Here is a 26656-nt window from a genome sequence, read left to right on the forward strand (position 1 = left end):
CTTAACCTTGAGAAATGGCAATTTTCCAATATGAAAAAAGAACTTGTAGATTTTGGAAATACTTGTCGGAATTTTCCACTGTGTTATAAATGAATTTTATTTTAGCCTTTGTGGGCAGCTTGTACACTGTTATCCACCAGCATTATGGTCTAGAATCAGGTAGGGTAGAGAGGTTGTTGGGCGGTAGGGAATGCTGTAGTGTGTGAGGACTGGGCTTCACTTCCCAGGTAGAAAAGGGCAGTCAGAAGAACCAGTGTAGGTCCCCAAGGAAGACATGACGCATTGATGGAATGGAGGAAAAACCTCCAGTGTTGGTGACAGGCATGAAAGAAACTGATGGAGCATATATAGGAGTCAACTAAACAAGAAATGCATGTGATTTTCATAAGCAAGGATATTGAAGTAACTCCTGACTCCTACATAATGGTCAGGACTGAACATTGTCTAGAGCCAGATAAGTAAAGAGGAAAAATTAACTCTGAAAATATCAATTGTAATTTTGATATTTAAACATTTATGCTTTTATTCTTCATAGGGAAATATGATTGCATTATTGATTTGAATCCTAATCCCCAAAGTAATTATGTCTATGCTAGACTCTAGACCAGTAGACCCTACATTCCACAAGTGATGGTACAGTAGGATCATCTAGAGACATTAAGAAATAAAAGAGGCCTACAGACATTATACCCAGATATTCTGATTTGTCATATCTAGGGCAGAGATCAGAACTTTGTATTTTAAAAATACATTCTCCAGATAATTTTAGTATGCACCCATGACTTTTAACAATTTAACTCTGAGGCTAGTCCTGCTCTTGGGCAAGGATGCTTAAGAAACTGTAGGTCAATTCTTAGGACATTTGATACCAAGTCACCTTTACTGTTAGTTTGGAATCAAAAATCCTGTATTTCCCTTTCTGTCTTATTCCTGAAACTGTGTTGTTGCCTTGTACTCCACCCAGTTCTTTTGAATTATTCCTACTTTTCTTTAGGACTTCAGTTCTATTTCTGAATCTCACATAGGAACTGGGGCTCTGCTTTCATTCATTACTTTTCGTCTTCCAGATACAGCCTCTCACTAGATGCTCTGTATTTAATTTACCTACCTTCCTCCCTCCCTCTATCCCTCCTCCCCTTCCTTTGCCTTTTTTCTATCTCTTTGCCAAATCTACTTCATGCTGACAACTGCTGGCTTAGATTACCGGCTTAGATTGCCTTCATTTGCATTACGCAATTAGAATATCATTTTTTTTCCCCAACGTTCTCTGATAAAGCCCTCCCTTTATTCATCCCATGTCATTAATTCCACAGAGACATGCGGTAGGGTTTTGTTCAAACTAATGTCAGAAATAGTGGGTCATGCATAGTTTTCATAAAATGCCTGGTTACTGCTAGATTTTTTTACTTGAGAGCTTTAGATAACACTCTCTTGTTCACTATTACTATTGTTAGAACTAGAAATCCTATTAATTCCCAGAGGACAGTTTTACCCTAGGGGGAAAATAAAAGTGGGCAATAGAATTCACTGCTGCAATAGGAAACGGAAGTTTATACTTGTTGGTGAGTTTTCATAAAGCACAGAGTCATTTTAGGACCTTTACAAAGAAGAAATCAAGAGGGATTTCAGTGAGAGAACAAACAGAACAGTGACAAATGATCCTGACCCTTATGAGTTACTCTACTGAGTGATTAGTGCCCAGGAAAACTGACTGAAAATACCCAATTGCCATCATTTTTCTACTTTTCATTCTCTTTCTTCTAGTTGTGTGTACTTCTCTGCAACACTATATGAGACTTCATTCACCTCTTCATTCACTTCTAGTACCTCAGACTGTTTTTCATTTACCTCTCTTTTTTTTGTTTCTATAACGTTTCTATTTTCATTTTTCTTATTCTCAATATTATATTTTAATAAAAAGCAACTATTGAAGTCTGCTAAACATAAGTTTACTTCTCTTAATTTGTTATTACATTTTTGCTTTAGTGTCATATTTAAGCTTAATTTCTAGTTGGCAAATTTAGTAGTCAAGTGATTCTAACTTACTGCAAATCTGTACAGCTTCTTTAATTCGGGGCTCTAAATGGTCACTAGGGTTTTAGCTGGACGAGTATATTGTTATATTAATTGCAGGAAAAGATTGATTAATCCAGAGAAATCTGTATATAATATTGTAGAGGAAATGTTTGCCCTATTAAAGGAATAGTTTTTAAGTACTTTTTTCCATCAATACAAATATTTATTGAATATGTTGTATTTTTGGGTACTGTTCTAGGTACTGGTGATCATCAGGGAGAAAATAGAAAGTCAGGAGGCAAGCAGTAAAAAAACTACAGAAAAATAACAAATACAAAAACTTTAGAGTGATGCATGCTGAAGAAAAATGAGACAATGGAATGTAAAAGGGTGGGAAGGTCTTAAATAATACGTTAATGATAATATTCTCAAATCCATTTAAGCAACTCACAGGATTTCTGTATGACTGTAGTATTTGTGCAGTTTCACTGATATTTCTGGATTTAGAGCTCCAAAAATGAACTTTTTTTTTTTTAACCATACACTTTAATATAGAGGAGGTTGAGGTTGATGAAAGTTCTGATTTCTCCACTGATGTCTGAGTAGCATTTGCTACTCTGGATCTATTGAATATGAATGAAAGGAGACAGTGAGGCTGTAGCATTGTATTTTGGGCTGGACAAAGTATCAACTGGTGTTCATCATTCCACTGGTGTGTTTTGAGCACCTCCATGTACCAGTCCCCTGCTGGCCATGAAGATTTGAGAGTGAGTAAGGCAGATGTCATCTCTGCCCTCCTGGCTCTGTCAGCAGAGAAGCTAATGGGAAAGCCACATGACATGAAGTATAAAACTTCTCTACCCAGTGGGCAGAATGCAGGGCTGCTTGACTGTGACCGCTAGAAGAGAGCCATCCCAAGGGAAGTGGCAGTAAAATCTACAAGTCAAATGCTTGCTTACACTTTCTCTTGCTGTTGTTCTCTTTGTTTTTCTCCATACACTCACACATACACAAATATGCCTATATACATAAGTACATATACACACATACATATATACATATGTATGTATAAACATGTATAAATTTTATATGCATTACTGTTTATAAAGATCTTTCATGCATATTATTTTGAACCTTGCTAAAGTCTATACTTAGGTATTACTATTTCTATTTTACAGATCAAGTAATTAGGCCCAGAGTTTACGTGCTTTACTCCAAATCACTTAGTCAACAAATGCTTGTGGCTAGATTTGAATATAGCTTTTTCAACTATGGGGAAGTAGTACAGCTCTTTTTACCATACTGCATTTTTCTCTGTTTCAAAAAATAAGTGAGAATTGTAACACATCTTCCATTAAAAGAACCACCTGTTTCCTAAAAAAAAAAATAAGTAAACACCCTGTGTGTATGTATTAGTATATACTACTATATGGTACTGTATGTTATTTTGGCCAACTCCCTGAATTAAAAAATACTGTATAAATACATTTTTCTAATGATTATTCATATCTGTGCTGCCAGAATGAGCACTGACAATAATTATTCTGGCTATGAAAGTATTTTTCTGACTCCACATGAGAGATAGAAAAATAAAGATCTAGAGAGCAAGGATTTTGAGTTGATAAAAATAGGAGGAACCCAGCTTATACTTCTGTTAATGCACATTTCATAATGTGCTTCCTAATTGTTTGTATGTCTTTCTCTTTGACTTGAATGAAGGTACATAGTTGTCAGGTGCCCTATTTAAGTCTTTGTAACCACAGCAGAAAGGCCAGAGACTCTGGAGGGAGAGCTCTCCAAGGATTATTGTTTGAAAGACAAAGACCTAGGAGTGTTCTTGAGGAAAAGAAACTAAAGACACAAGAAAAGCAAAAGCAATGCCTGATCCTGTCCTGGATCTTGGACTATGAAAAAATACAACTATAAGGTATATCACTGGGACAATAAGCAAAATTTGAATATTGATTGTGGGTTAGAAGATAGTGTTATATCAAATAGTACTTTTTTATACAAGGAAGTGTTAGTGATGAAGGGGCATAATGTCTGCAACTTACTCTCAAATGGGGTGTGTGTGTGTGTGTAGAGAAAGATAGAGAAGGGAGAATGAGAGAGCAAGTGGGGCAAATTGTTCACAAATTGGTGAAACTTGAGAAAAGAGTATGATAATTTTGTACTATTCTTGCAACTTTTCTCTAAGTTTAAATTTCTGTCAAAATAAACATTTCCAAAAATGATCGAATAAAGGTAAAATAGATTATAAGTCTAAAGGAACTTTGTTTCTATTGGGTTGTACCCCCAATTAAAAACAAACGGACAATACCACATAACTAACTCAAATAACAAACATAAGTGAATTTAAGAGTTTGTAGCCTATTTTTATGCTAGTTTAAAATTCCTAGTATCACCTATGAATGCATCAAATTCTGTATAATTAGTGTCCAGATTGGAGCTGAGCTGTGGATTTTATTTTCCTCAAGTTTTGTTTTCTGTCTCCCTTATAACTTGACTTGGTGACATGAGATTAAATATGAAATTGGAGTAGTGTCTAAATATAGTCCCACTCTGTTTATCTAATATTGTAGGGCAATTGATACCAGAATAGGTGATTGGTTACTCTATGTTCCAGAACATTTCATTTCATTTCTTCTACACAGAAAAATATTGCTCAAGAATAAAATCACATTTTCAAAGAATAAAAGTAAAAATAAAACTGCTAACTACTTCTATTGCTTAAGGTACCTATTTTCATGATACTGTAGTGAGTGACATCTATACAAGGACATGTAGCTTTCTGCTTGTCATCCCCTTACTATTATGATAATTTTGGACTTCCCAGATACTTTCCTTGAATTCAGAAGTTTCATCAGTCATTGACATATTCGCCTCTGTAGACTCTGATTTTTTTTATTGCTTCCCTGACATTTTAAATAGCCAGTATAAATTATTTTTCATAGCCTGTCATCAGTCATTAGATAATATTGCAATGTGCTATCAAAGTATTTCTATATTTAGTAGCAGTACGTTCTGTATCTCCATATAGCACTGTGTACAATTAGTTACATAGGATCTTCACTTGAAGCAGGACATCACACTAAGTAGGTGTTTAGTGTTTACTGAGCTAATAGGTGTATGAAGTGAACTGTTTAGAAGATGATATAGCTATATATGGTTAAAATTATTACCACTGCCTATATATATATATATATAAAATAAGTTCTGGGGTACATTTGCAGATTGTGCAGGATTGTTACATAGGTATACACATGCTGTTGTGGTTTGCTGTATCCATACCCCCATCTACATTAGGTATTTCTCCTAATGTTATCCCTCTGCAATCCTACCATCCCCTGCTATCCCTCCCATAGCTCCCTCAACCTCAACAGCCTCCAGTGTGTGATGTTCCCCTCCCTGTGACCATGTGTTCTCATTGTTCAATACCCACTTATGAGTGAGAAAATGTGGTGTTTGGTTTTCTGTTCTTTTGTTAGTTTGCTGAGAATGATGGTTTCGGCTTCATCCGTGTCCCTGCAAGGTACATGAACTCATCTTTTTTATGGCTGCATAGTATACCATGGTGTTTATGTGCCCCATTTTCTTTATGTAGTCTATCATTGGTGGGCATTTGGGTTGGTTCTACATTTTAAAATTAATAGGTCAGAGCATAAGCACATACTGGATATTCATTTTCCCTTTTGTTGGAATAGACAAATGAAAGATCAGTTTTAAAAGTGGTGCTCATTTCAGATACACACACACACACACACACACACACACACACATATTATATAATTCCTTAAAAATTGTTGCATAGAAATACTGAGCTTATGTAAATTATTCTCACATTTCAAATTTATTAAAAATTGAAAATTCAAAGCAAATGTTTGCAAGACATAATCAGGTCTTCTGGCTATGTGATTTAACTCCCCTCACCTACTCCCACAATCCCTGCGCACACTCATATACCCACTTTCATGCTGTCATGGACCTCATGGTCCTCCTGGTCCTTTGGGAACAAAATTTTAAACAATGAAATGAATCTAGTCCTCCTAATGGGCAAAAATTCAAGTAACAGTGCTATTCATTGACCATTGTTCCTTCTCTCACCTTAGTATAAATATTAGGAAAATAGGAGGGATTTGTGGGATAGAGTAAATCTTGGTATTTCCTCCTAAGAACCTGACTGGACTTAGCTTTCTCTTATTTATCTAAGTCTTTATTTGGATGGTTCTGAGTAGTGAAACACAGATATTAGTAGTAAGCTTTACAGACAGCAGAATTGAAGTCTATAGTCCAGTTGTTTAAAATGAAGATTGCCTACACTTGGAGATACCTACTTAGAACAAGGTTACCATAGTCACAAGGCTGAAACATTTCTCGAATATCTATTTGACTTCTAGGGCACCAAGCCATCTGATCCACTGTTAGTGGGATAGAAAAAACAAACTATGTAGACCTTTAACATTCTGCTGCAAGCTAGAAAGGAAATAGCAATAATATACTGGCAAAGCTGGGAATGGGCTGAGAAGAGAAAAGCCAGCTTGCTTCTTTACTTTTAATTGTGACTTTTTTTGAAACACACTTACACATTTTAAAAGGAATGTGGCGTCTTTTATCATGTGTGAATTCAAGATCTTACAGCTTTGTAGTATCTTTTTTCTGCCAAGTACTAGATTCGGTTGAACTTTTGGATAATACGTTTTTGTTTGCTTTCAAATATTAAGAAAGATCTCTCATACAACCTTCTGTTTTCCCTAGGAGTTAAACAGTGTTGAGGGAATGGTAAAAGTTTATGGGAAAAGTAAAGATCCACATTCAGACATTTTTGTTTTATATCTCTTTTGGCTCAGGCAGCCCTAAGCCTGCTATTAAGGTATTTATAAGAATAAACTAACTCTCTGGTGTTGTTTTCTTCCTGCTTCTGCTTGTGTTTTTAACATTCCTACGTGACATATTTTCTTCCCTCTGCTCCCTAGGAAATGGAGTGTCTTTCTCTGTTTATGACTCTGAAGTGGGGGCTGCTGTCCTTTGGACTTTTCAGGAGTGTGAATGGAAGGACACAGTTGGAAGGAGCAACATGTGCTCACATTGCATTGAAGAGACTAGTCTGATCTGAGATGTGATTCTTGTTGGTGCCTTATAAGAAATGAGAACAGGGAATGTTTCTTATGCTATGTCTATAGGATGTGCCAGTGTGTCTCACTAGAGATACTTTGTTCAACTTAACATCCTCTTTCGTTCCTCACTGGTCCCCAAATTTAAAGAGTTGGATTTTCACTAATACCTTCTAGTCTCTGGCACTCCTTTCCATGAAACTGTGGTACGTGTCCTGGTGAGACAATTAGAAACTTGGCGTGTTGTTACCTAGTTGACTCAGTGCTTGTCTTGACTATTACCTTATTCTTCCTTAACTCTTCATTTTAGTCCCTTCTGTGCTAGCTCCTGTAGAAAAGAGGATTTAACGTACACACGTGCACTACAGTTGTTGCCACCAGCATCATTTTTGCTTTGGAATGGCAATGATTTAAGAACTTTAAGCCAAAGGCTTATCAGTATCCAGCCCATATTTTCTACATTATCTACATTTCCCCATTAATGAGCCCTCTTGAATTTAAGTTAAAATATAAAGCAACCTGAATATGCATTTATTCATTCAAATATCTATTCAACAAATATTTATTGCTCATTGGATGCTGGCATTGTGTAGGTACTGATTTACTCAGCCAAGTACAGTACAGTGCTACACAAATTAATAACAGACTACTCTGTTCCTTTCTTTTGGGCTTTTCAGTCATCCTGTGCTGAGTGTTCTGTTAAAGATACAACAATACAGAAAATAATCCATCCTAATTCCTTAGTGCCCTGGTGATACATCTTACACTTAGATTTATGGCTTATAGTACTATAATCTAAAATTCTTAATAACAATAGACCAAAATCCTTCATATCTTTATCTTAGTAATTGCCCTCACCTGAGATTTAAACAAAATAAATAATTCAAAACAAGAAGATACATCAAATAACAGCGTGGTGCTGTTTATTGAACGCTCTATAAACTGACAAAGTATTGGCAACCAACAGTCCACTGTAAGGAAGGAGTCAGTTAAAATATGATAGCTCTGCTTAGAATTTTAAGCCACGCACTTGAATGAGAACTATGTGGAAAGATTATGTTACAGCATGGGAAAATGTTTATGATGTTGGTATAGCTCTAGTTCCCCAGGAAACAGACTCCGACTTGGAGATTCGCACTCAGGAAGGCTCCTGGGCAGTATGCTCAGGATCAGTGATCCCACCAGGCAAATCTCATTAGGTTTCAAGGCCTGAGAATGATCCTCTGTGGTTCTCAGCTCTGCCTTCTGGGTCATCCTTTTCTCATGAAATGTAGTACATGTTTGCAGCTGAGGAATTTTACCAGACTGTCTCCCTGTGAGAATGTAAAGAAGGTAGATAGGGCAGAGGGAAAAGTTGAATTGCTATTGCAGATGCCATCACAACAGAGGTCTCAGCTGATCTCTTCAGAATTGCCCCGACTGGGACAAGAGGAGGTGTCTTTGTGTTATGACTACCCACTCTCCAAACTATCTTAAAAGCAGGCTCCCCTGCAGAGATAGTGGGATCTTGGGCCGGCAGCTCTCTTCAGCTGAAGGCAATGCCTAGAGTTAGATTCAGTTGAGAGATGACAGCTACAAACACTCCCAGTATCTGTTAGAGATGATGAATTATACAAAAAGGAAAAATTTAAACTGTTTGGGCACATCATGAACATTATGAATCCAAGTATGTAAAATGTGTGTGAGTATGCACAAAAACTGGAGGGGACACTGAAAAAATGAATATGGCTGTGCTACAAAAGAAAAGAGAATACATGAGAACATAACCCTTTCACTAAATTAACAATGAAACCAAACAGATGAATTCTTTCATTATTTTAGAGGAAATAATCAAGTATATATTTTTTCCTCCTCATTCCATTTTAAAAGACCATTAAGAAAATTCTTTCAGGTCTAGCCTTTCCATTGTGTTTTGTTTGTGCAGTATTGTTAGAGTGGGGTAATGACATAATGACAAACATAGCTTAGTGTTCTGTGAGATCTACTTTGAGACTCTAACAAATAAGAATAGTCACTCTGCTTGGTGTGCTTTTAGTCATTCCTAGGGTGGTGTTACCCATGATGCTAAAGAAGCAGTGGTTATGAGTTCAGTAACTACATCTACCATTGATACTCATTTTCACGGCTCTAAATTTCTTCCTTTCTCAGCTTAATATTTTATATATGCATGATCAAAGTGGAAATTGGGCATGAAAAATGTGAATGGCACAAGGGAAATAAGTCAAATACAATACTGGGAAAACAGTTTGAAGTGTACATGCTAGTGAAGAAGAATAAACCTGGGCATCTATTTTCCCAAGTTAGAGCACATATGCACAAAAGACTGTAATCCTGGCATAAAAGCTTCTCATGTCAGCTCCCTTATCTGAAATAGACTTCCTATTTCTCGACTGCTTTTTTATTTCCTTCCGAAGCATAACTTGTAATATCCTTCCAAATCACACATACTATGTGTGTGAGTTTTCTAGAGTATCCTTGTTTTTTATATTATACAGTTCATTAAAGCTGGCTTTAATGCATTTTGAATTACTTCTTTGAAAATATAAGATGAGAAGACAAAGGAGAACATAACTATTTTCAGGTAGTTTAAAGGACTTCTGTGAGAAGAGGACATAGATTTGTTCAAATCACCACCTAGTATATGAGGGTATATTAGAACTAGTGGACTAAAATTATGGAAATAGATTTTGCCTCATGTGGAAGAAGGAAGGAATTTTGTAATTACTGGAGATACTCAGTATTGGAAGAGCAAGCCTTCTGACCTGCTCATCAGGGTGGTGGTTAAAAAGAGGAAGGATGACTGTCTATGAGATTTGCTGTGTTTTGAGAAAGATTGGACTGGTTATCAGTCAAGTTCTCATGTACTTGATGGCTTCATGAATCAGCGTTATACCAAATGGTTTGTGTATTCACAAATTTTGCTTTAAACAAATATATACATAATCATAAGATTTCATCTTCCAGAAGTATAGAAGTATTAGCATTGCTTGTGAATGCTGTAAAAAATGCTGTGATGCTACTGTAATAGCTATAGCATGGAAACAATCACACACTAATTTCTGTCACTCTTAATATCTAATGCTGTTTGTCTAATGAAATACATTTTTAGGCCTTTTGCTAAGTATTTATTACCTAATTTAATAGAAAAATTATAAAAAATTTCAGATTTCCATCAATTTCATTACTTTACCACAATACATTTTTTTTTTTCAAAAGTCACTCCCCTTTGTACATGTCACTTCCAACACTTGGTTGGAGCAGTTGAAGAGGGCAAATAGCAATTTAGTGATTTTAAAAATGTGACCATGGGGGGTGGGGCCAAGTAAATACTCCTCAGCAAATACAGAATAACTGAAATCATAATAGTTTCTCAGACCACAGTGCAATGAAATTAGAACTCAGGATTAAGAAACTCACTCAAAACAACACAATTTCATGAAAATTGAACAACTTGCTCCTGAATGACCCCTGAGTAAATAATGAAATTAAGGCAGACATCAAGAAGTTCTTTGAAACCAATGACAACAAAGGGACAATGTACCAGAATCTCTGGGACATAGCTAAAACAGTGTTAAGATGGAAATTTATACCCCAAAATGACCACATCAGAAAGCTAGAAAGATTTCAAATCAACACCCTAACATCACAGTTAAAAGAGCTAGAGAGGCAAGAGCAAACTAATCCAAAAGGTAGCAGAAGATGAGATAACTAAGATCAGAGAAGAACTGAAGGTGATAGAGACATGAAGAACTCTTCAAAAAAATTAATGAATACAGGAGCTGATATTCTGAAAAAATTAACAAAATAGATTAATAGCTAGGCTAATGAAGAAGAGAGAAGAATCAAAAACACAATAAAAAACGATAAAAGGGATATCACCATTGATCCCACGGAAATACAAACTACCATCAGAAAATACTATAAACACGTCTATGCAAATAAATTAGAAAATCTAGAAGAAATGGATAAATTCCCGGATGCATACACCCTACCAAGACTAAACCAGGAAGAAGTTGAATCCCTGAGTACAACAATAACAAGCTCTGAAATTGAGGCAGTAATTAATAGCCTACCAACCAAAAAAAGCCCTGGACCAGATGGATTCACAGCTGAATTCTACCAGAAATACAAGGAAAAGCTAGTACCATTCCTTTTGAAATTATTTCAAAGAATTGAAAAGGACAGATTCCTCCCTAACTCATTTTATGAAGCCAGCATCATCCTGATACCAAAACCAGGAAGAGACACAACAAAAAAGAAAAAGTCAGGCCAATATCCCTGATGAACATTGATGCGAAAATCCTCAGTAAAATACTGGCAACCCAAATCCAGCAGCACATCAAAAAGCTCATCCACCATGATCAAGTCAGCTTCATCCCTGAGATGCAAGGCTGGTTCAACATACACAAATGCATAAATGTAATTCATCACCTAAACAGAACCAAAGACCACATGATTATTTCAATAGATGCAGAAAAGGCCTTTGGAAAAATTCAACATTGCTTCATGCTAAACTCTAATAAACTAGGTATTGATGGAACATATCTCAAAATAGTAAGAGCTATTTATGACAAACCAACAGCTAATGTCATATGGAATAGGCAAAAGCTAGAAGCATTCCCTTTGAAAATTGATATAAGAAAAGGACGCTCTCTCTCACAACTCCTATTCAACATAGTATTGGAAGACACAGCCAGGGCAATTGGGCAAGAGAAATAAATAAAGGGTATTCAAATAGGAAGAGAGGAAGTCAAGTTGTCTCTGTTTGCAGATGACATGATTTTATATTTAGAAAACCCCAGCTGGGTGCTGTGGCTCACACCTGTAATCCCACACTTTGGGAGACTGAGGCAGGCAAATCACCTGAGGCCAGGAGTTCTAGACCAGCCTGGCTAACATAGTGTAATCTCATCTCTACTAAAAATACAAAAATTAGCCAGACATGGTGGTGCATGCTTGTTGTAGTCCCAGCTACTTGGGAGGCTGAGGCAGGGGAATTGCTCAAACCCAGGAGGTGAAGGTTACAGTGAGCTGAGATTGCACCAGCCTGGGCAACAGAGCAAGACTCTGTTTCAAAACAAAATCCTCATTATTTCAGCCCAGAAACTTCTTGAACTGATAAGCCACTTCAGCAAAGTGTCAGGATACAAAGTCTATGTGCAAAAATCACAGTAATTCCTTTATGCCAACAATAGGCAAGCAGAGAGTGAAATCATGAATGAAGTTCCATTCACAAATGCTACAAAGAATAAAATACCTAGGAATACAGATAACAAGGGATGTGAAGAACCTCTTCAAGGAGAACTACAAAGCACTGCTCAAGGAACTAAGACAGGACACAAACAAATGGAAAAACATTCCATCCTCATGGATAGGAAGAATGAATATCATGAAAATGGCCATACTGCCCAAAGTAATTTATAGATTCAGTGCTGTTCACATCAAACTACTATTGACATTCTTCACAGAATTAGAAAAAATTTTTAAAATGTCATATGGAAGCAAAGCCCTGTATAGCCAAGACAATCCTAAACAAAAAGAACAAAGCTGGAGGCCTCATGCTACCTGACTTCAAAATATACTACAAGGCTACAGTAACCAAAACAGTATAGTACTGACATGAAAACAAACATATAGACCAATGGAGCAGAACAAAGAGACCTCAGAAATAACATCACACCTCTACAACCATCTAATCTTTGACAAACCTGACCAAAAAAAACAAAAACAAAATCACAAAAAAGCAACGGAGAAAGGATCTTCCATTCTGTAAATGGTGCTGGGAAAACTGGCTAGCCATATGCAGAAAACTGAACCTAGACCCCTTTCTTATACCTTATTCAAAAATTAAGATGAACTAAAGACTTAAATGTAAAACCCCAAACCATAAAAACCCTGGAAGAAAACCTAAGCAATACCATTCAGGACATAGGCATGGGCAAAAACTTCATGACAAAAAGGCCAAAAGCAATGGCAACAAAAGCCAAAATTGACAAATAGGGTCTACTTAAAGTAAAGAGCTTCTGCACAGCAAAAGAAATTATCATCAGAGTGAACAAGCAACCTACAGAATGGGAGAAAATTTTTGTAATTTTCTGACAAAGATCTAATACCCAGAATTTACAAGCAACTTAAACATATTTACAACAACAACAAAAAACCCTTTACAAAGTGGGCAAAGGATATGAACACACACTTCTCAAAAGACATTCATGCAGCAATCAAACATAAAAAAGCTCAACATCACTATCACCAGAGAAATGCAAATCAAAACCACAGAAAGATACCACCTTAGAATGGTTAGAATGGCAATTATTAAAAAGTCTAGGAACAGCAGATGCTGGTGAGGCTGTGGAGAAATAGGAACACTTTTACACTGTTGGTGGGAATGTAAATTAGTTCAACCATTGTGGAAGACAGTGTGGCGATTCCTCAAGGATCTAGAACCAGAAGTACCATTTGACCCAGTAATCCCATTACTGGATATATACTCAAAGGAGTATGAATCATACTACTGTAAAGACACATGCACATGTATGTTTATTGCAGTACTGTTTACAATAGCAAAGACATGGAACCAACTGAAATATTCATCAGCAATAGACTGGATAAAGAAAACGTGGTACATATACACCATGGAATACTAGGCAGCCATAAAAATGAATGAGATCATGTCCTTTGCAAGGGACATCGATGAAGCTGGACGCTATCATTCTCAGCAAACTAACACAAGAACAGAAAACCAAACACTATATATTCTTTTTCATAAGTGGGAGTTGAACATTGAGAACACATGGACACAGAGAGGGGAACAACACACACCATGGCCTATTGGAGGGGAGGGGAGGGATGGGTCAATAGGTGCGCAAGCCACCATGGCACGCTATACCTATGTAAAAAACCTGCATGTTCTGCATATGTATCCCATTCTTTTTATAATAAATAAAAAATAAATGTGACCACGAAAGAGGCATTGACTAACAGCTCTGAGTAAGCCCTCTGGGGATCCATCCATGTGGAAATCATGCTCTCCTGCTTCCTCTCTTGTGGGCTCCAATTTGAACAGGGCCAGTCATTATCAGCAAAAGCCAGAATCTATGTATGTCACAGGAATCTCTTCTTCCACCTTCTTCACCAGCAGATAAGACACTGGTAAAACGTATGGATGTGAGAAATGTTGAGAATACTTATCGGCAGTGAGATTCCAAAGCTTGGGAGCCACTGCCTTATTTTCAGTGTGGCAGATTGCATTCCAGAAGAAGGGGCCAGGTGTGGGCACAGAGCTGAAGCAGGTGCTCCTGCAGCTCCTCTTTGTAATTAGCTCATGTCTGCTCATTCTTTGACTCTGCACCTCACTGCTGCTGGGCTGCTGCTGGCTTTGTGTCTTCTCTGGCGATATTCCAGGGTGCTGGGGAAGGAAGACTGGCGAATGTGATGAGCTTTTTTGCCACCTGCCAGGTGGCCAGCTTCTGATAGCAGACATAGCATAAAGGCCTGAGAAGGCTGCCTGATTAGACATGTGCTGTCCTGAAGCTGCCCACTTCTTAGCACTCAACACCTGTGGCTCTTCGTTGGCAAAAGAATAAGAATTTGTGAGATAATAAGCATTCACACCTGTTATATTTGTCATTTGGCATAACTTGCCCAAGTTAGTGTTAAAAGGCCTGCCAGTCACATGCCTATAATTCCAGCTTCTCAGGAGGCTGAGACAGGAGAATCATTTGAACCCAGAAGACAGAGTTTGTGGTGAGCTGAGATCATGCCATTGTACTCCAGCCTGGGCAACAAGAGTGAAACTCGGTCTCAAAAAAAAACAAAACAAAAAAAAAAAAACCAAACCTGCCAGTGAATATTGAAGGGGACAAAATACAGCAGTGGAAAAATCACATATGCACATGTATATGAAATTATGTCTACTACATATAGTATGCACAGACATATGATCACACCCAGATATATTTATTTTTCGTTCATTAATTGATTTATTCTTTTATAGATTCACTGCAGACAAGGTATGGTACTGTACCAAAAATTAGGGTTAGTATAGTGACCTTCATTTAGTTTCGATAACATTCCATAGTTTCTCTTCCTGGACCTTAGATAATATGTTTCTTCAGTCTGGAATGGTTTTCTTCCTCCCCTGTCTATCTACTTCTTTCTTGGCTGCCTACTGGACATATCCTTTCACTTCAGATACGTTACTTCTTAAAGGAAGCTATCTTTGACCCAATAGATTACATTAGGCCCTTGTTATGTGCTCTGATAGCATTCTACCCCTTATCCTCAAAACAGCCATTGTCATTGTATCTATTAGTACAGTTGTTGGGGTCTGTGTATGACTATTGGATTATTCTGTCACATAGCTCAATAAGGATAAGGCCCATTTCTGTTTTCATTGCCATTGTATCCCCACTGCCCAGCATGGAGACAGAGAAAGGTACTGCCTTTTAATTTTTGTTTTTAAATTAAGAAATAAGTAAGCGGTAAACAGGACATTACTCTTATCTTCAAAGAGGTTAACTCTGGTTGAGGGACTGGACACATTAGCAGCTATTGTGTAGGAAATACTAGGATGGAAATAACCACAAGGTGCTTTGGAAGCCTAGAAAGTAGAGACATCTATCTCAGTCTTGGAGTGTCAAGGAAAGCATTCTCAAGGAATTTTGGTGTGAAGATATGCAAGATGAGTGAAGCAGAGAACTAGCTAAGTGGGGTAGGTAGGAGAACAGAATCCTAGTTAGAAAACAAAACAAAACACATAATCAGCATGTACAGGAGCCTGTAGATGAGAGAGAGATTGTTGAGCATGTGCAGGAAACTAAAAATGTTTCATAATGACTGGTGTAGAAGTGTGAAATGGGGGATTGAGAGAGAGAAGGATGGGCTAGTAAGTAAAAACTAAACCAAACCTTGCTGATTTTGGACTTTATTCAGAAGGCAACAGTCATGGGAGGGCTTTACAGAGAAACAATATGATAAGATGTATAATTCTAGACTGTTGATCATGGTGGCCTAAAACAAAATAGTGGTATTTAGGATAGAGAGACTAGCAGAATGTCAGGGAAGATGCATTATGAGTATACACACAACACACACACTCTCTCATAATTTTATTAAAATCATATTCTACATTATTTTGACAGTTTTTGCTTAGCTTTATTCGCTGTAAAATCAAATATCTTTTTAAATCTTTTTTATATATGTGCTTGTTTTGGTTAAGCGTACATACAGTCCCCTAGATCTTCTAAATTATTTATTGCTTTGTCTTTTGCATTTTAAGATTTTAATTGATCTGGAATTTGATTTTGTTTGAGGCATGAGATGGAATTTAATTTTATTGTTTTCCAGATGACTAGTGCCATTTATTAAGTAAACCATTCTTTCCCCTTTGAATTGAAATACTATTCTGTGGTATCTTAATACCATATACACAGATTTACTTCAACAAAAAGATATAATTTTATGCTTTTTTGCTATATGTATACTGATTATTTTCATATCTCACAGTATTTTCTAGAACAAGATAATATTGAAAACAATGATAATAGCAAGCATACTTGTCAAATTGCTGATTTTAGTTGAAATGTTTTTAGTATTTCACTATTTGGAATAGCTGCTTCTGGTTTCTGGAAAAGAGCTTCTATTATATTTGAAGAGCTTCTTTATATCCCTATTTTATTCAAAATCATTATTAAGATGGTTAAATCTCAGACTTTGCAGATTCTACTGATACAATATTATTTTCTTGTTTAATTTTATTAATATAATTTATGCTGATATATTTTCTACTGATGAACTGTTTCATTTCTGATATAAATCCAACTTGGTTATGATGAATTATCCTTTCATAAATTGCTAGACTCTATCTGCTACTAGTTTAGCAAATATAAGAAATTGGTTTTAGTGTACTATATCTGGTTTTGACATAAAGTTATATGGGATTCATAAAGGAATTGAGTGATTATAACTTTTTTCTATGGCGTGAAAATATTTTAAAAACTTTGCAATTAAATATATGTAAAATTGCTAGCCAGAACTTAGGTTGCCTATTTCTTCTTGGGTCAACTTTGGTCATTTATGCTTTGCCAGATACTTACCCATTTCCTTTCATTTATACATTTATTCATAGAAAGTTGCATGGTTCTTTTTTGATTGATTTCTTTTGTCTTAATAAGTGCTTATGTATTTTTATTCCAATTTAGTTTTTTCCTTTCTTAATTTCAACTTTTACCTATTAATTCCTACTCTCAAGTTTTTGTTTTCCTTAAGCTCATTACAGTTTTCTTAATTTGGAAGCTCCTTATTTACTTATTTGTTTTTGTTGCTGAAAACATTTCTGATATACATTTTCCTTGAGTATAGTTTTGTTGTACCTCAGAATTATGTGTGATGTGGCTTCTTTTTTTGATTTCTAAAAGCTATAATTCAAATTTTGACTTTCTCTATCATCCAAGGAATGTATTGCTTAACTTTCAAATATATATGCCACCTTCTTGTTATTTCTGTTTATTATTATTTTTTTATTATTAAAAATGTGATCTGCAAAATCTTTCCTTAAAATATTTTGTGGGGTTTTTGTGGTCAAGTGTTAGGGCAATTTTATATATATATTTATGTACATATAATATATAAATATGTACATAAACATATGTTTGAGTTTGTTGCTTTTGCTATTAAATTTATCTGACTTTACCTTTTCATTAGTTTTTGTTCTTTATTACTAACATTTATTTAATTTATCTGATTTTGCTTTTTATTGTTGATATTTTGGTTTCTCAAAAGGACACATTAAAGTTTCCCATGAAAACTTTATTTTTATCAAGGTTCTCTTTTATCTTCATTGTCCTGTTGTATATAATTTTATTTAATTATTCTGAGTTAGCTGATTTATTCATTAGATACCTTGTTACTAAGAGATATGTATTAATGTTTCCTATTGCAATTGTAGTTATATAGAGTTCTTCTTTCATTCTTAATTTTGAAAATATATAATGCTTTAGTGAAATGTGATTTACACACCATTCAAGTTACCCAATAAAAGTGTACAATTCAATGGTTGTTAATATATTCACAAAGTTTTAGAACCATCACTGCAATCAATTTTACAACATTTTCATCACTCCAAAAAGAAACCCCAGTAGCAATTAATTCTTTATTTCTTTTGCCTTATATATTTAGCTACAATGTTGCTTGATTTTTATCTCTTAGGTCTTCTTTGTAAATTATAATTTTGTTTTACTTTGTCTCTCTTTATTCTGTTTATCACTTCTCCCCTTAATTCTACCTTGTTGATATTAATATTGCCCCTCCATTCCTGCTTTATTTTTTGGAGATTCTTGGAATTCTTTGCCTGCTGATTCATTTTCAATCTTTTAATCGCCTTTTATGAGTACAGTTCTTATAGAGGGAGTGAGAGTTTTCTCATTTAATGGGATAATTTATTCATTTACATTTACTTTAATCCATGATGTATATGATTTTCTTGATTTATCATGTTTATTTTATATTGTTTTTGTTTGTGGTCTTTTGTTGACCTTGTAATTGGAGAGTTCTCTAATTTTTCATTTCATTTTTAATTATCTTTTTCTCTTAGTAAAATTAGACCCATGGGTTTTTCATTATTTTAAAAGAAAATATCAATTATTTCCTTTTTAAGATTAGGTTGTTCCTCTTTCCCCAAGTTCCATTAAGAAGAAACTTTTAGAATAGGTTTATTTTTCTTCTTTCTACTTTCTCCCTTCTGCCTACCATCCAACTCCTGGGTTTTGCTGAGGTTATTTAGTTTCAGAATACAAATAAAATTTACCTTGCGGCAGTTTGGTAGCTTTTCTATGTATCAATAATTTTAAATCAGTGTTCATACTACAGATGTCTAGATAATAGGTCATTATACATAATAAATGTCTAATATGTATATAATACATGGATATTTGTATGTATATACACATTTGGATATGATGTATATATACACATACATCAGAAAGCGTGTGTGTATGTGTGCATTGTAAGGTTCATTGTTGAGTAATATGTCTGCTTTCCCTTCTTCTCTTAACTGGATTCCTCTATTCCTTCATTCTGAGTGATTTGTTGTTTGATTAATGTGTTTTCTCATTTTCTAAGGTGTTTCAGTGAGTGTTGGAATCACTGATTCTTTGACAGATATCTTGACTGGGTAGTAAACTTTTAAGTTTCAGTTCTGTCAGTATCTCACCTATGTTTTTCTCTCATCATCTAACTTTCATTGTTGCGGATGAAAAGTAATTTTGTTTAAATTACTTGTTTTATCTCGCAGCTAAAAAATCTTTATGTCTGTTTTTTTTTTAATCCAACCAGATATTCCTAGGAATGTGTTTGCATGCCTGTGTGTGTGTGTGTGTGTGTGTGTGTGTGTGTGTGTTTTTCTGATCAATCCTGGCTGCAGTTTATGCCTTTTCCATCTGTAGATTCAGGATTTTTCGTGGTTCAGGGGAAATTCTCTCTGTAATTCATTTAGCTATAGTCCTTTCTCCATTGTTTTTTTTTTCTTATTATACATTATAGTGTTTTAGAATTTGTTCTTCTAAATATGTTTATGGAAAATAGAAGGATCACAGAACAAATACTACAAAGGACTATCTCTTATTTTACAAGAAAGACACAGACATTTGCTTTGTGATTTGAAAGGAAGGGGTAATATTGATAGTTTTGTAGTGTGCTTTTATGATACTGTACTTGTTAGTTGTTACTAGGTGAAAAAATTTGTTTCAGAGTATTCAGATAGGGGTTGGCTTCATTCTCATTACACATTTCTCATTATTAAAATTTGTATCAGATGTATATTTTAAAGCATATGTTCACAGATTTTTTTTACTTTTAAATTCAGCGGTACATGTGTAGGTTTGTTATATAGGTAACATTGTGTTGTGGGGGTTTTGGGTACGAATCATTTTTCATTCAGTTATTAAGCCTAGGACCAATTAGTTTCAGTACAAGGTCTCACTGTCCTTCAGGCTGGAGTACAGTGGTGCAGTCACAGCTCACTGCAGCTTAAACTTCCTTGGGCTCAGGTGATTCTCCCACTTCAGCCTTCAGAGTAGCTGGAACTGGAGGCCTGCACCACACTGCCTGGCTACTTTTTTGTATTTTTAGTAGAGACAGGGTTTTGCAGTGTTTCCCAGGCAGGGAACACCTGCTTTTATTTTATTTTTTTCTTCAGACAGGGTCTGACTTCACTGCCCAGGCTAGAGTACAGTTGCATGATCATGGTTCACTGCAACCTCAACATCCTGGGTCTAGGGACTACAGGCATGTACCATCGTGGCCTGCTAATTTTTGTGTTTTTTTGTAGATAATGGGGCTTCACCATGTTGCCCAGGCTGGTCTTGAACTTCTGGGCTCAAGTGATCAGCTTGCTTTGGCCTCCCAAAGTGCTAGGTTTACAGGCACGAGCCACTGTGTCCGGCCTACCCTGATCTTTTATTCAAGTCTCCCTTCAAACATTGTCTCCCTGAGGAGAGGCAGATGCTCTTTTTCCTGCACCTCCATAGGTACTACTGTGTACATCTGTTGTAGCCCAACCACATTGTAATTTACTGTTCTGTAGGGGCCTGTGAGAGAAAATAATGTGTCTTTTTGTCTTCATATCCTTAGATGTGGCACAAGTGCAACCTTAAAAGGTTAGTAATATTCACCAAACAAATACTTAAATGAATGCTTTCTATGAAAGAATGCTTATTCTTGGCCAGGCGCAGTGGCTCATGCCTGTAATCTCAGCACTTTGGGAGGCCAATGTGGGCAGATTATGAAGTCAAGAAATCGAGACCATCCTGGCCAACGTGGTGAAACAGTCTCTACTAAAAATACAAAAATTAGCTGGGCATAGTGGCATGTACCTGTAGTTCCAGCTACTTGGAAGGCTGAAGCAGTAGAATCGCATGAACCTGGAAGACAGAGGTTGCAGTGAGCTGAGATCACGTCACTGCACTCCAGCCTGGTGACAGAGCCAGACTTCCTCTCAAAAAAAAAAAAAAAAAAAGCTTATTCTCCAGGTGTCAGGCATTTTGCCAGTGATAGATATGCAGACATAAGTAGGGCAATGTCCTTGTCCTCAAGAAATGCCATCTGAAGTGGGGTGCGATAGCAGATGAGAGACAACAGGACCAGGTCATGAAGGAACAGGTTCTATTTTATTTACAGCGAAAGGATGCCAGCATTTATTCTATTCACTTTTTTAAAGAGGTGAATTAACAGTAATTTAAAATTCTAACTTAACTTACGTATTAATAAGAGCAATTTTGTTATAAATTTTGCCCCCTGAGGAAGTGTATTCTTATAGACCCAAATGTCAAGCTGTCATAGAATCTTGTGATGTGAGGAGATGAGCATTGTCTATATGTTTCAAGTGATTTACTGTAAGTAGGGGGTTTGCGTCAATCGTAGGCGGAACCTTGGGAGTCAGAATTGCATCACTTGTCTGAATTGAATCACTTTGTCTGTGCTTTCTGAATTTTGAGATTAGGTTTAAAATGAAAGTCTTGGCTATTGACTTGTAGTATATTTTGTAGTTGAAGTAATCTTTTCTTGGTTTTAATCTTTTCAAATCTAAGAATTTATTTTCTTCTTTTCTGATCCGGTGGGGTTTAACCATTGTGAGAATAAAATCTTTATTAGTTAACTGAATATTAAGGGTTTATATAGAATTGCCATGCATGATATTTTAAGATAATATTCAAAAAAATTCAACTTTTTTAGTGTTACAAATGTTACTTTAGCTTCTGGTATTCCTTAGCATCATCATTTGAAAATGTACAATCATTATAGTGCCAAGCTCCTTTATAGAGCAGCAAGGTTTTCTGGTTGAGAGATTGCTGTGCATAGAGTAGTTTTTATTTTGTTGCCTGTGGTGAACTTGTTACTTTCTGGATGATTCTTTGAGATCCTGGCATTAGACAGAGAACATAAGCTTACTGTATTATCTTTACATTTGTGTGCATGATAACTGTGAGGGCATTTTCAATGTTATGAGAAAGATAGAAGAACTTCTCTTTTTCTCTTCAATGCATATGGACCCTAAGTCTTTTGAAAATACAATTCTTCAAAGTTTAGAAGCAATCCATAGAATATTTTCAGTGGCACGTGAAATATTGTAGTTCAGCATATATGGTCAGTTTATAGAAATTTTTATTTACTCTGTATTTAGTTTTTAATAAGAATTTCATAAACTGGAAGATTTCATAGCAAGAGAGGACTGTCATTGAATGTGTATATAAATTTAATTTGTATGTTAGAGTTTTCTAGTTATAACGTAGTGACGGTGATATAAGGATTTGGCATAGAAAGAAGTTATAGTGAAGGAAGTGAGAATTAATGTTCAGACAGATAATAATCAAACCAGGAGAGTATTGTTTGATAAGCCAAAAGATAGGAGGAAGAGATGATGAATCGTGTCAAATTAAAGGAAAAGTAGCGAACAAGGTTAAGCAAGATAAGGACAAAACAGTATATTGTTGAATATTTATGAAAGCAGTTTCAACAGAGCAGCCAGAAGAAGAGCCAAATGGAAGTGAATATTATTCATCTTGTTTTCTACACTAGAGAAATGGACAGATAAGTACTATTATTATCAATTCTGGCTGACATTATTATTAGTGAATGCAACATATGTTGAAGAGCAGCCCTGTAACCTGGCAATGTGAGACGAGCGGTGATATTTTTATCTTAATAGGTGACTTTTTCAGCGAGTCTTGAGCATCCAATCCATGAAGCCCAAATTAATATGAAATGCTTATTAATAAAGAGACTCTTTCTTACTTAGGTTTTCTACTCATTTTCCTATCATGTTGATTTTAAGAAGTCCTTTGTCAAAATGACTTCTTGGCTACAATTTTTAGACTCTGTAGTAACCTCTTAAAGAATATTAGATGTACTTTGACTCTAGTTTAAAAATAATATTATTGACTCTGTTCTTTTGCCTCGCTTCTGGTTGGGAGGAACACTCAGGGAATGATAAAGGTAGGAAAGCAACTAAACCGTAGACAGTCTAGATTGCTCTGCACTCTAACGGGGCACTAGCAAAGTAACCTGTATTTTTCCAGTTCTGCCTGATTTGTAGAACTTCCTAATGAGACGAAGTAAATGGGGCAAGAAAATATGAATATGTAAGCTACATATATTGATTTCAACCAATGTTAAAGAAGAAGCAATAGAGTGACTTTAGGTAGAAGCTGTCTTTAATATGCGGACCAAAATGTTTTATATGTGTTATATATAGTCCTCCGTGGCACATAAATTCCCTCATTTTTCCTCAGATCGTCCGCAAGGGTGGATCTTGTGATCACACGTGATCCTGCTTCTTATTACTATATAACACATTATGCACACTTAATTATTTTTCATTATAATATCCAGTACTATAAGGTGGAATTCCTTTTGCCAGGGCATCAGGCAGTGATTATATATGGAGAAAACTTAACAGCAACCTTTGATTCTGTCTCATCAGATTCCTGTTCCTTTCTTGGCTGCCCTCACTTTTGTGGATGAAAGAATGCAAATCATTCCATAGTTCTGCCATTATTATTTTCTTGTTTTGTCTCCTTTTCCCTGAGGTCTAGCTGACCTGCATGACTTTCCCAGAGATTACTGATGTAAGGCTTTTATTTCCACCAGAGAGCTTGATGCCTCTCTTCGCTCATGTGCCATAGATTTCCTCTCTGGTTTATATTTTCCACTTAATAGATGCATTTTGATACGCAGTAAGATGATAATATGGATGGTATGTGGATATAATATGTAGGCAACTTGGATATTCTATGAAGAATGGGGAAGTCATTAAGAAAAAGAAAAATACATTATTTGTGGTAACTACTGCAAGGCTATTGAAAGGTGAACACCTAGATTAGCAGCATTTTAACAGTTGATGCTCTGGGAGTTAGGAGGATGGAAGGGATAAACTGAGGATTTTTAGGGTAGCGAAAATGCTCTATGTGCTATGATAATAGTGTATACCTGTCATTATACATTTGTTTAAGCCCACAGCATATACTGTTAAGAGTGAACCCTAATGTAAACCATGGACTTTGGATGATAATAATGCATCACGTAGGTTCACAGGTTGTAATAAATGTACCACTCTGGTGGGGGATGTGATAATGGGGCAGGCTGTGCGTGTGTGGGGGCAGAGAGATTTGGGAAATAACTGTGCCTTCTGCTCAATTTTGCTGTGAATCTGAAACTGGTCTAAAAATATGTAGTCTATTTAAAAACAAACAACAAGGTTGTTCATTAACATTTTAGAAGCATCCCGAAGATGAACTGAAATTTACTTTTTCTGATTTGAGATGAGTGCATTAACCTATGTGGAAATTTGTGGGTCCAAGAAACATAACATTTGTCACTTCACTCAGTAGTTACCTCTTTTGATAAGCATTTAAAAACCTATAAATTCAATTATTTATATTAAACTTCACTAACATTTGCTTCCCATTTACCTCTAGGTTTGAAGTTTGAGGAAATTCAAGAAAGATTTGGTGAAGAGTTCTTTAATATATGCTTTGATGAGAATGAGAGAGTCCTTCGAGCTGTAGGTGGCACTTTGCAGGACTTTTTTAATGGCTTTGATGCTTTGTTGGAACATATTAGAACTTCTTTTGGAAAACAGGCCACTCTGGAGTCACCATCTTTCCTATGCAAAGAGCTCCCTGAAGGTACTCTCATGCTCCACTACTTCCACCCTCACCATATTGTGGGGTTTGCAATGCTGGGGATGATTAAGGCTGCAGGAAAGAAGATCTACCGGCTGGATGTGGAAGTGAAACAGGTTGCGAATGAGAAGCTGTGCTCTGATGGTTCAAACCCAGGCAATTGTAGCTGTCTTACTTTCCTTATCAAAGAATGTGAAAATACTAATATCACAAAGAACCTTCCGCAGGGAACTTCCCAAGTTCCTGCGGACCTCAGAATTAGCATCAACACCTTCTGCAGAGCCTTCCCTTTCCACTTGATGTTTGACCCCAGTATGTCAGTCCTTCAGCTGGGGGAAGGTCTAAGGAAGCAGCTTCGGTGTGACACTCACAAAGTGCTCAAGTTTGAGGACTGCTTTGAGATTGTATCTCCAAAAGTTAATGCCACCTTTGAAAGGGTCCTGCTGCGACTGTCTACCCCGTTTGTGATTAGAACCAAGCCTGAGGCTTCTGGCTTTGAAAATAAAGACAAGGTAAGTGGCTATGGACTTAAGATGGGTGATGGGAACTAGAAGAGTGGATAATTATTTCAGTAAATTACATGCTGGCTGTACTTGTAATTATTTAGGCAAGAGAGCATAAAGTGCCATTTAGAAGATTACTGGTCCCTGGATGTATGTAAAAAGATTTGGCCCAATTCCCAGCCATTTTGCATAGTGTCTGCCTCCTCCATTAATTTATTTCAGCATATAAAAAGAAGACATTTATTAATACTAGCTATAGTAATTACAAAAATGATAGAACTCACTAAAAACCTAATAATATAAACTCATGAATATTTCCACTGACTATAGTCAAACTATGAGAAATATAGCATTTCAACATTGTGGGGTGTGACTGCAGTATCTTAAATATATATGCTAAAAGCTACCTTCACTTTGAATATGTTCTTTTCTAAATTTCATAATCTAGGAACATCTGGTTTACATCCTATTTTTGTCTTAATATGCAGAATAATGTGTTCCCTAAAAGTTGAGAATTGACTGTCTCAGGACTTCTTTTCTATTTAAATTTTAGTATTAAAATACAAATTCATCACTTTAAAACATGATCCCTAGTTGAGAGAATAAAATGAAGACCAGAAAATTGTTTGTGGATTTCTTTGAATCTCTTTTGGGAAATTGGGTTATAAATTATAAATAATTGATGAAAAGATACCAGAAATAAATCTTAAAATATTTGGGTTTAAATGAACATTTTGTCACTCAGGTAAAATATTTTAAAACGTCAACATTAAAATAAATAATAAAATGTAAAGAAAAATAAACCATGACTTTTTATGTTTAGTAATACACTTTCAGTGATTAAAAAAACCCACTAATTTCCAGGAGAAAAATTTGAATGTACAGTCATTCCGTTTCTGGTAGACTATCTTTTCAACACTTTGTACCAGGGTAAATAAAGTTCTTTTTGTCTATTCAGCCTATTTCCAAGCATTTGGGGGAAGCTGTTAGCTATTAGAAATGACAGGTTGCTCTGGGCTAAAGGAAAGAAGTGTTGTATAAGTAATTAAAGACTCAGTGAAAATAATTTATATATACTCTAGAGTAATAATAAATAAATGAGGAAATAGCCCCCTGAAAGCAGTGCTTAACATGTTTTTGAGGATTTTTTACAGCACTAGTTTCTTGATTGATGATTTTTATAATTTTGAAGTTCAACGGAAAGTTTTAAAATAAATATTAGAGAGAGATGGCCAGGCAAAGTTGCTCACACCTGTAATCCCAGAACTTTGGGAACCTGAGGTGGGTGGATCACCTGAGGTCAGGAGTTTGAGACCAGCCTGGCCAACATGATGAAACCCCGTCTCTC

The 26656-nt window shown here is 35.8% G+C and overlaps 1 protein-coding gene across 1 annotated transcript in view; it reads left to right on the forward strand.

Moving 5' to 3' along the window:
* The window catches only part of GUCY1A2 (guanylate cyclase 1 soluble subunit alpha 2), a 325706-nt gene that overhangs the window by 47614 nt on the left and 251436 nt on the right, over positions 1 to 26656 (forward strand). Inside the window, exon 4 of the mRNA XM_032285701.1 lies at positions 24599 to 25317. Within this exon, the coding sequence (XP_032141592.1) occupies positions 24599 to 25317 (719 nt within the window). The remainder of the gene's footprint in view (positions 1 to 24598; positions 25318 to 26656) is intronic.

Source organism: Sapajus apella, unplaced genomic scaffold, assembly GCF_009761245.1.
Source record: "Sapajus apella isolate SASKATOON/1434 unplaced genomic scaffold, GSC_monkey_1.0 scaffold16, whole genome shotgun sequence".
NCBI classification, from domain to species: Eukaryota; Metazoa; Chordata; class Mammalia; order Primates; family Cebidae; genus Sapajus; species Sapajus apella.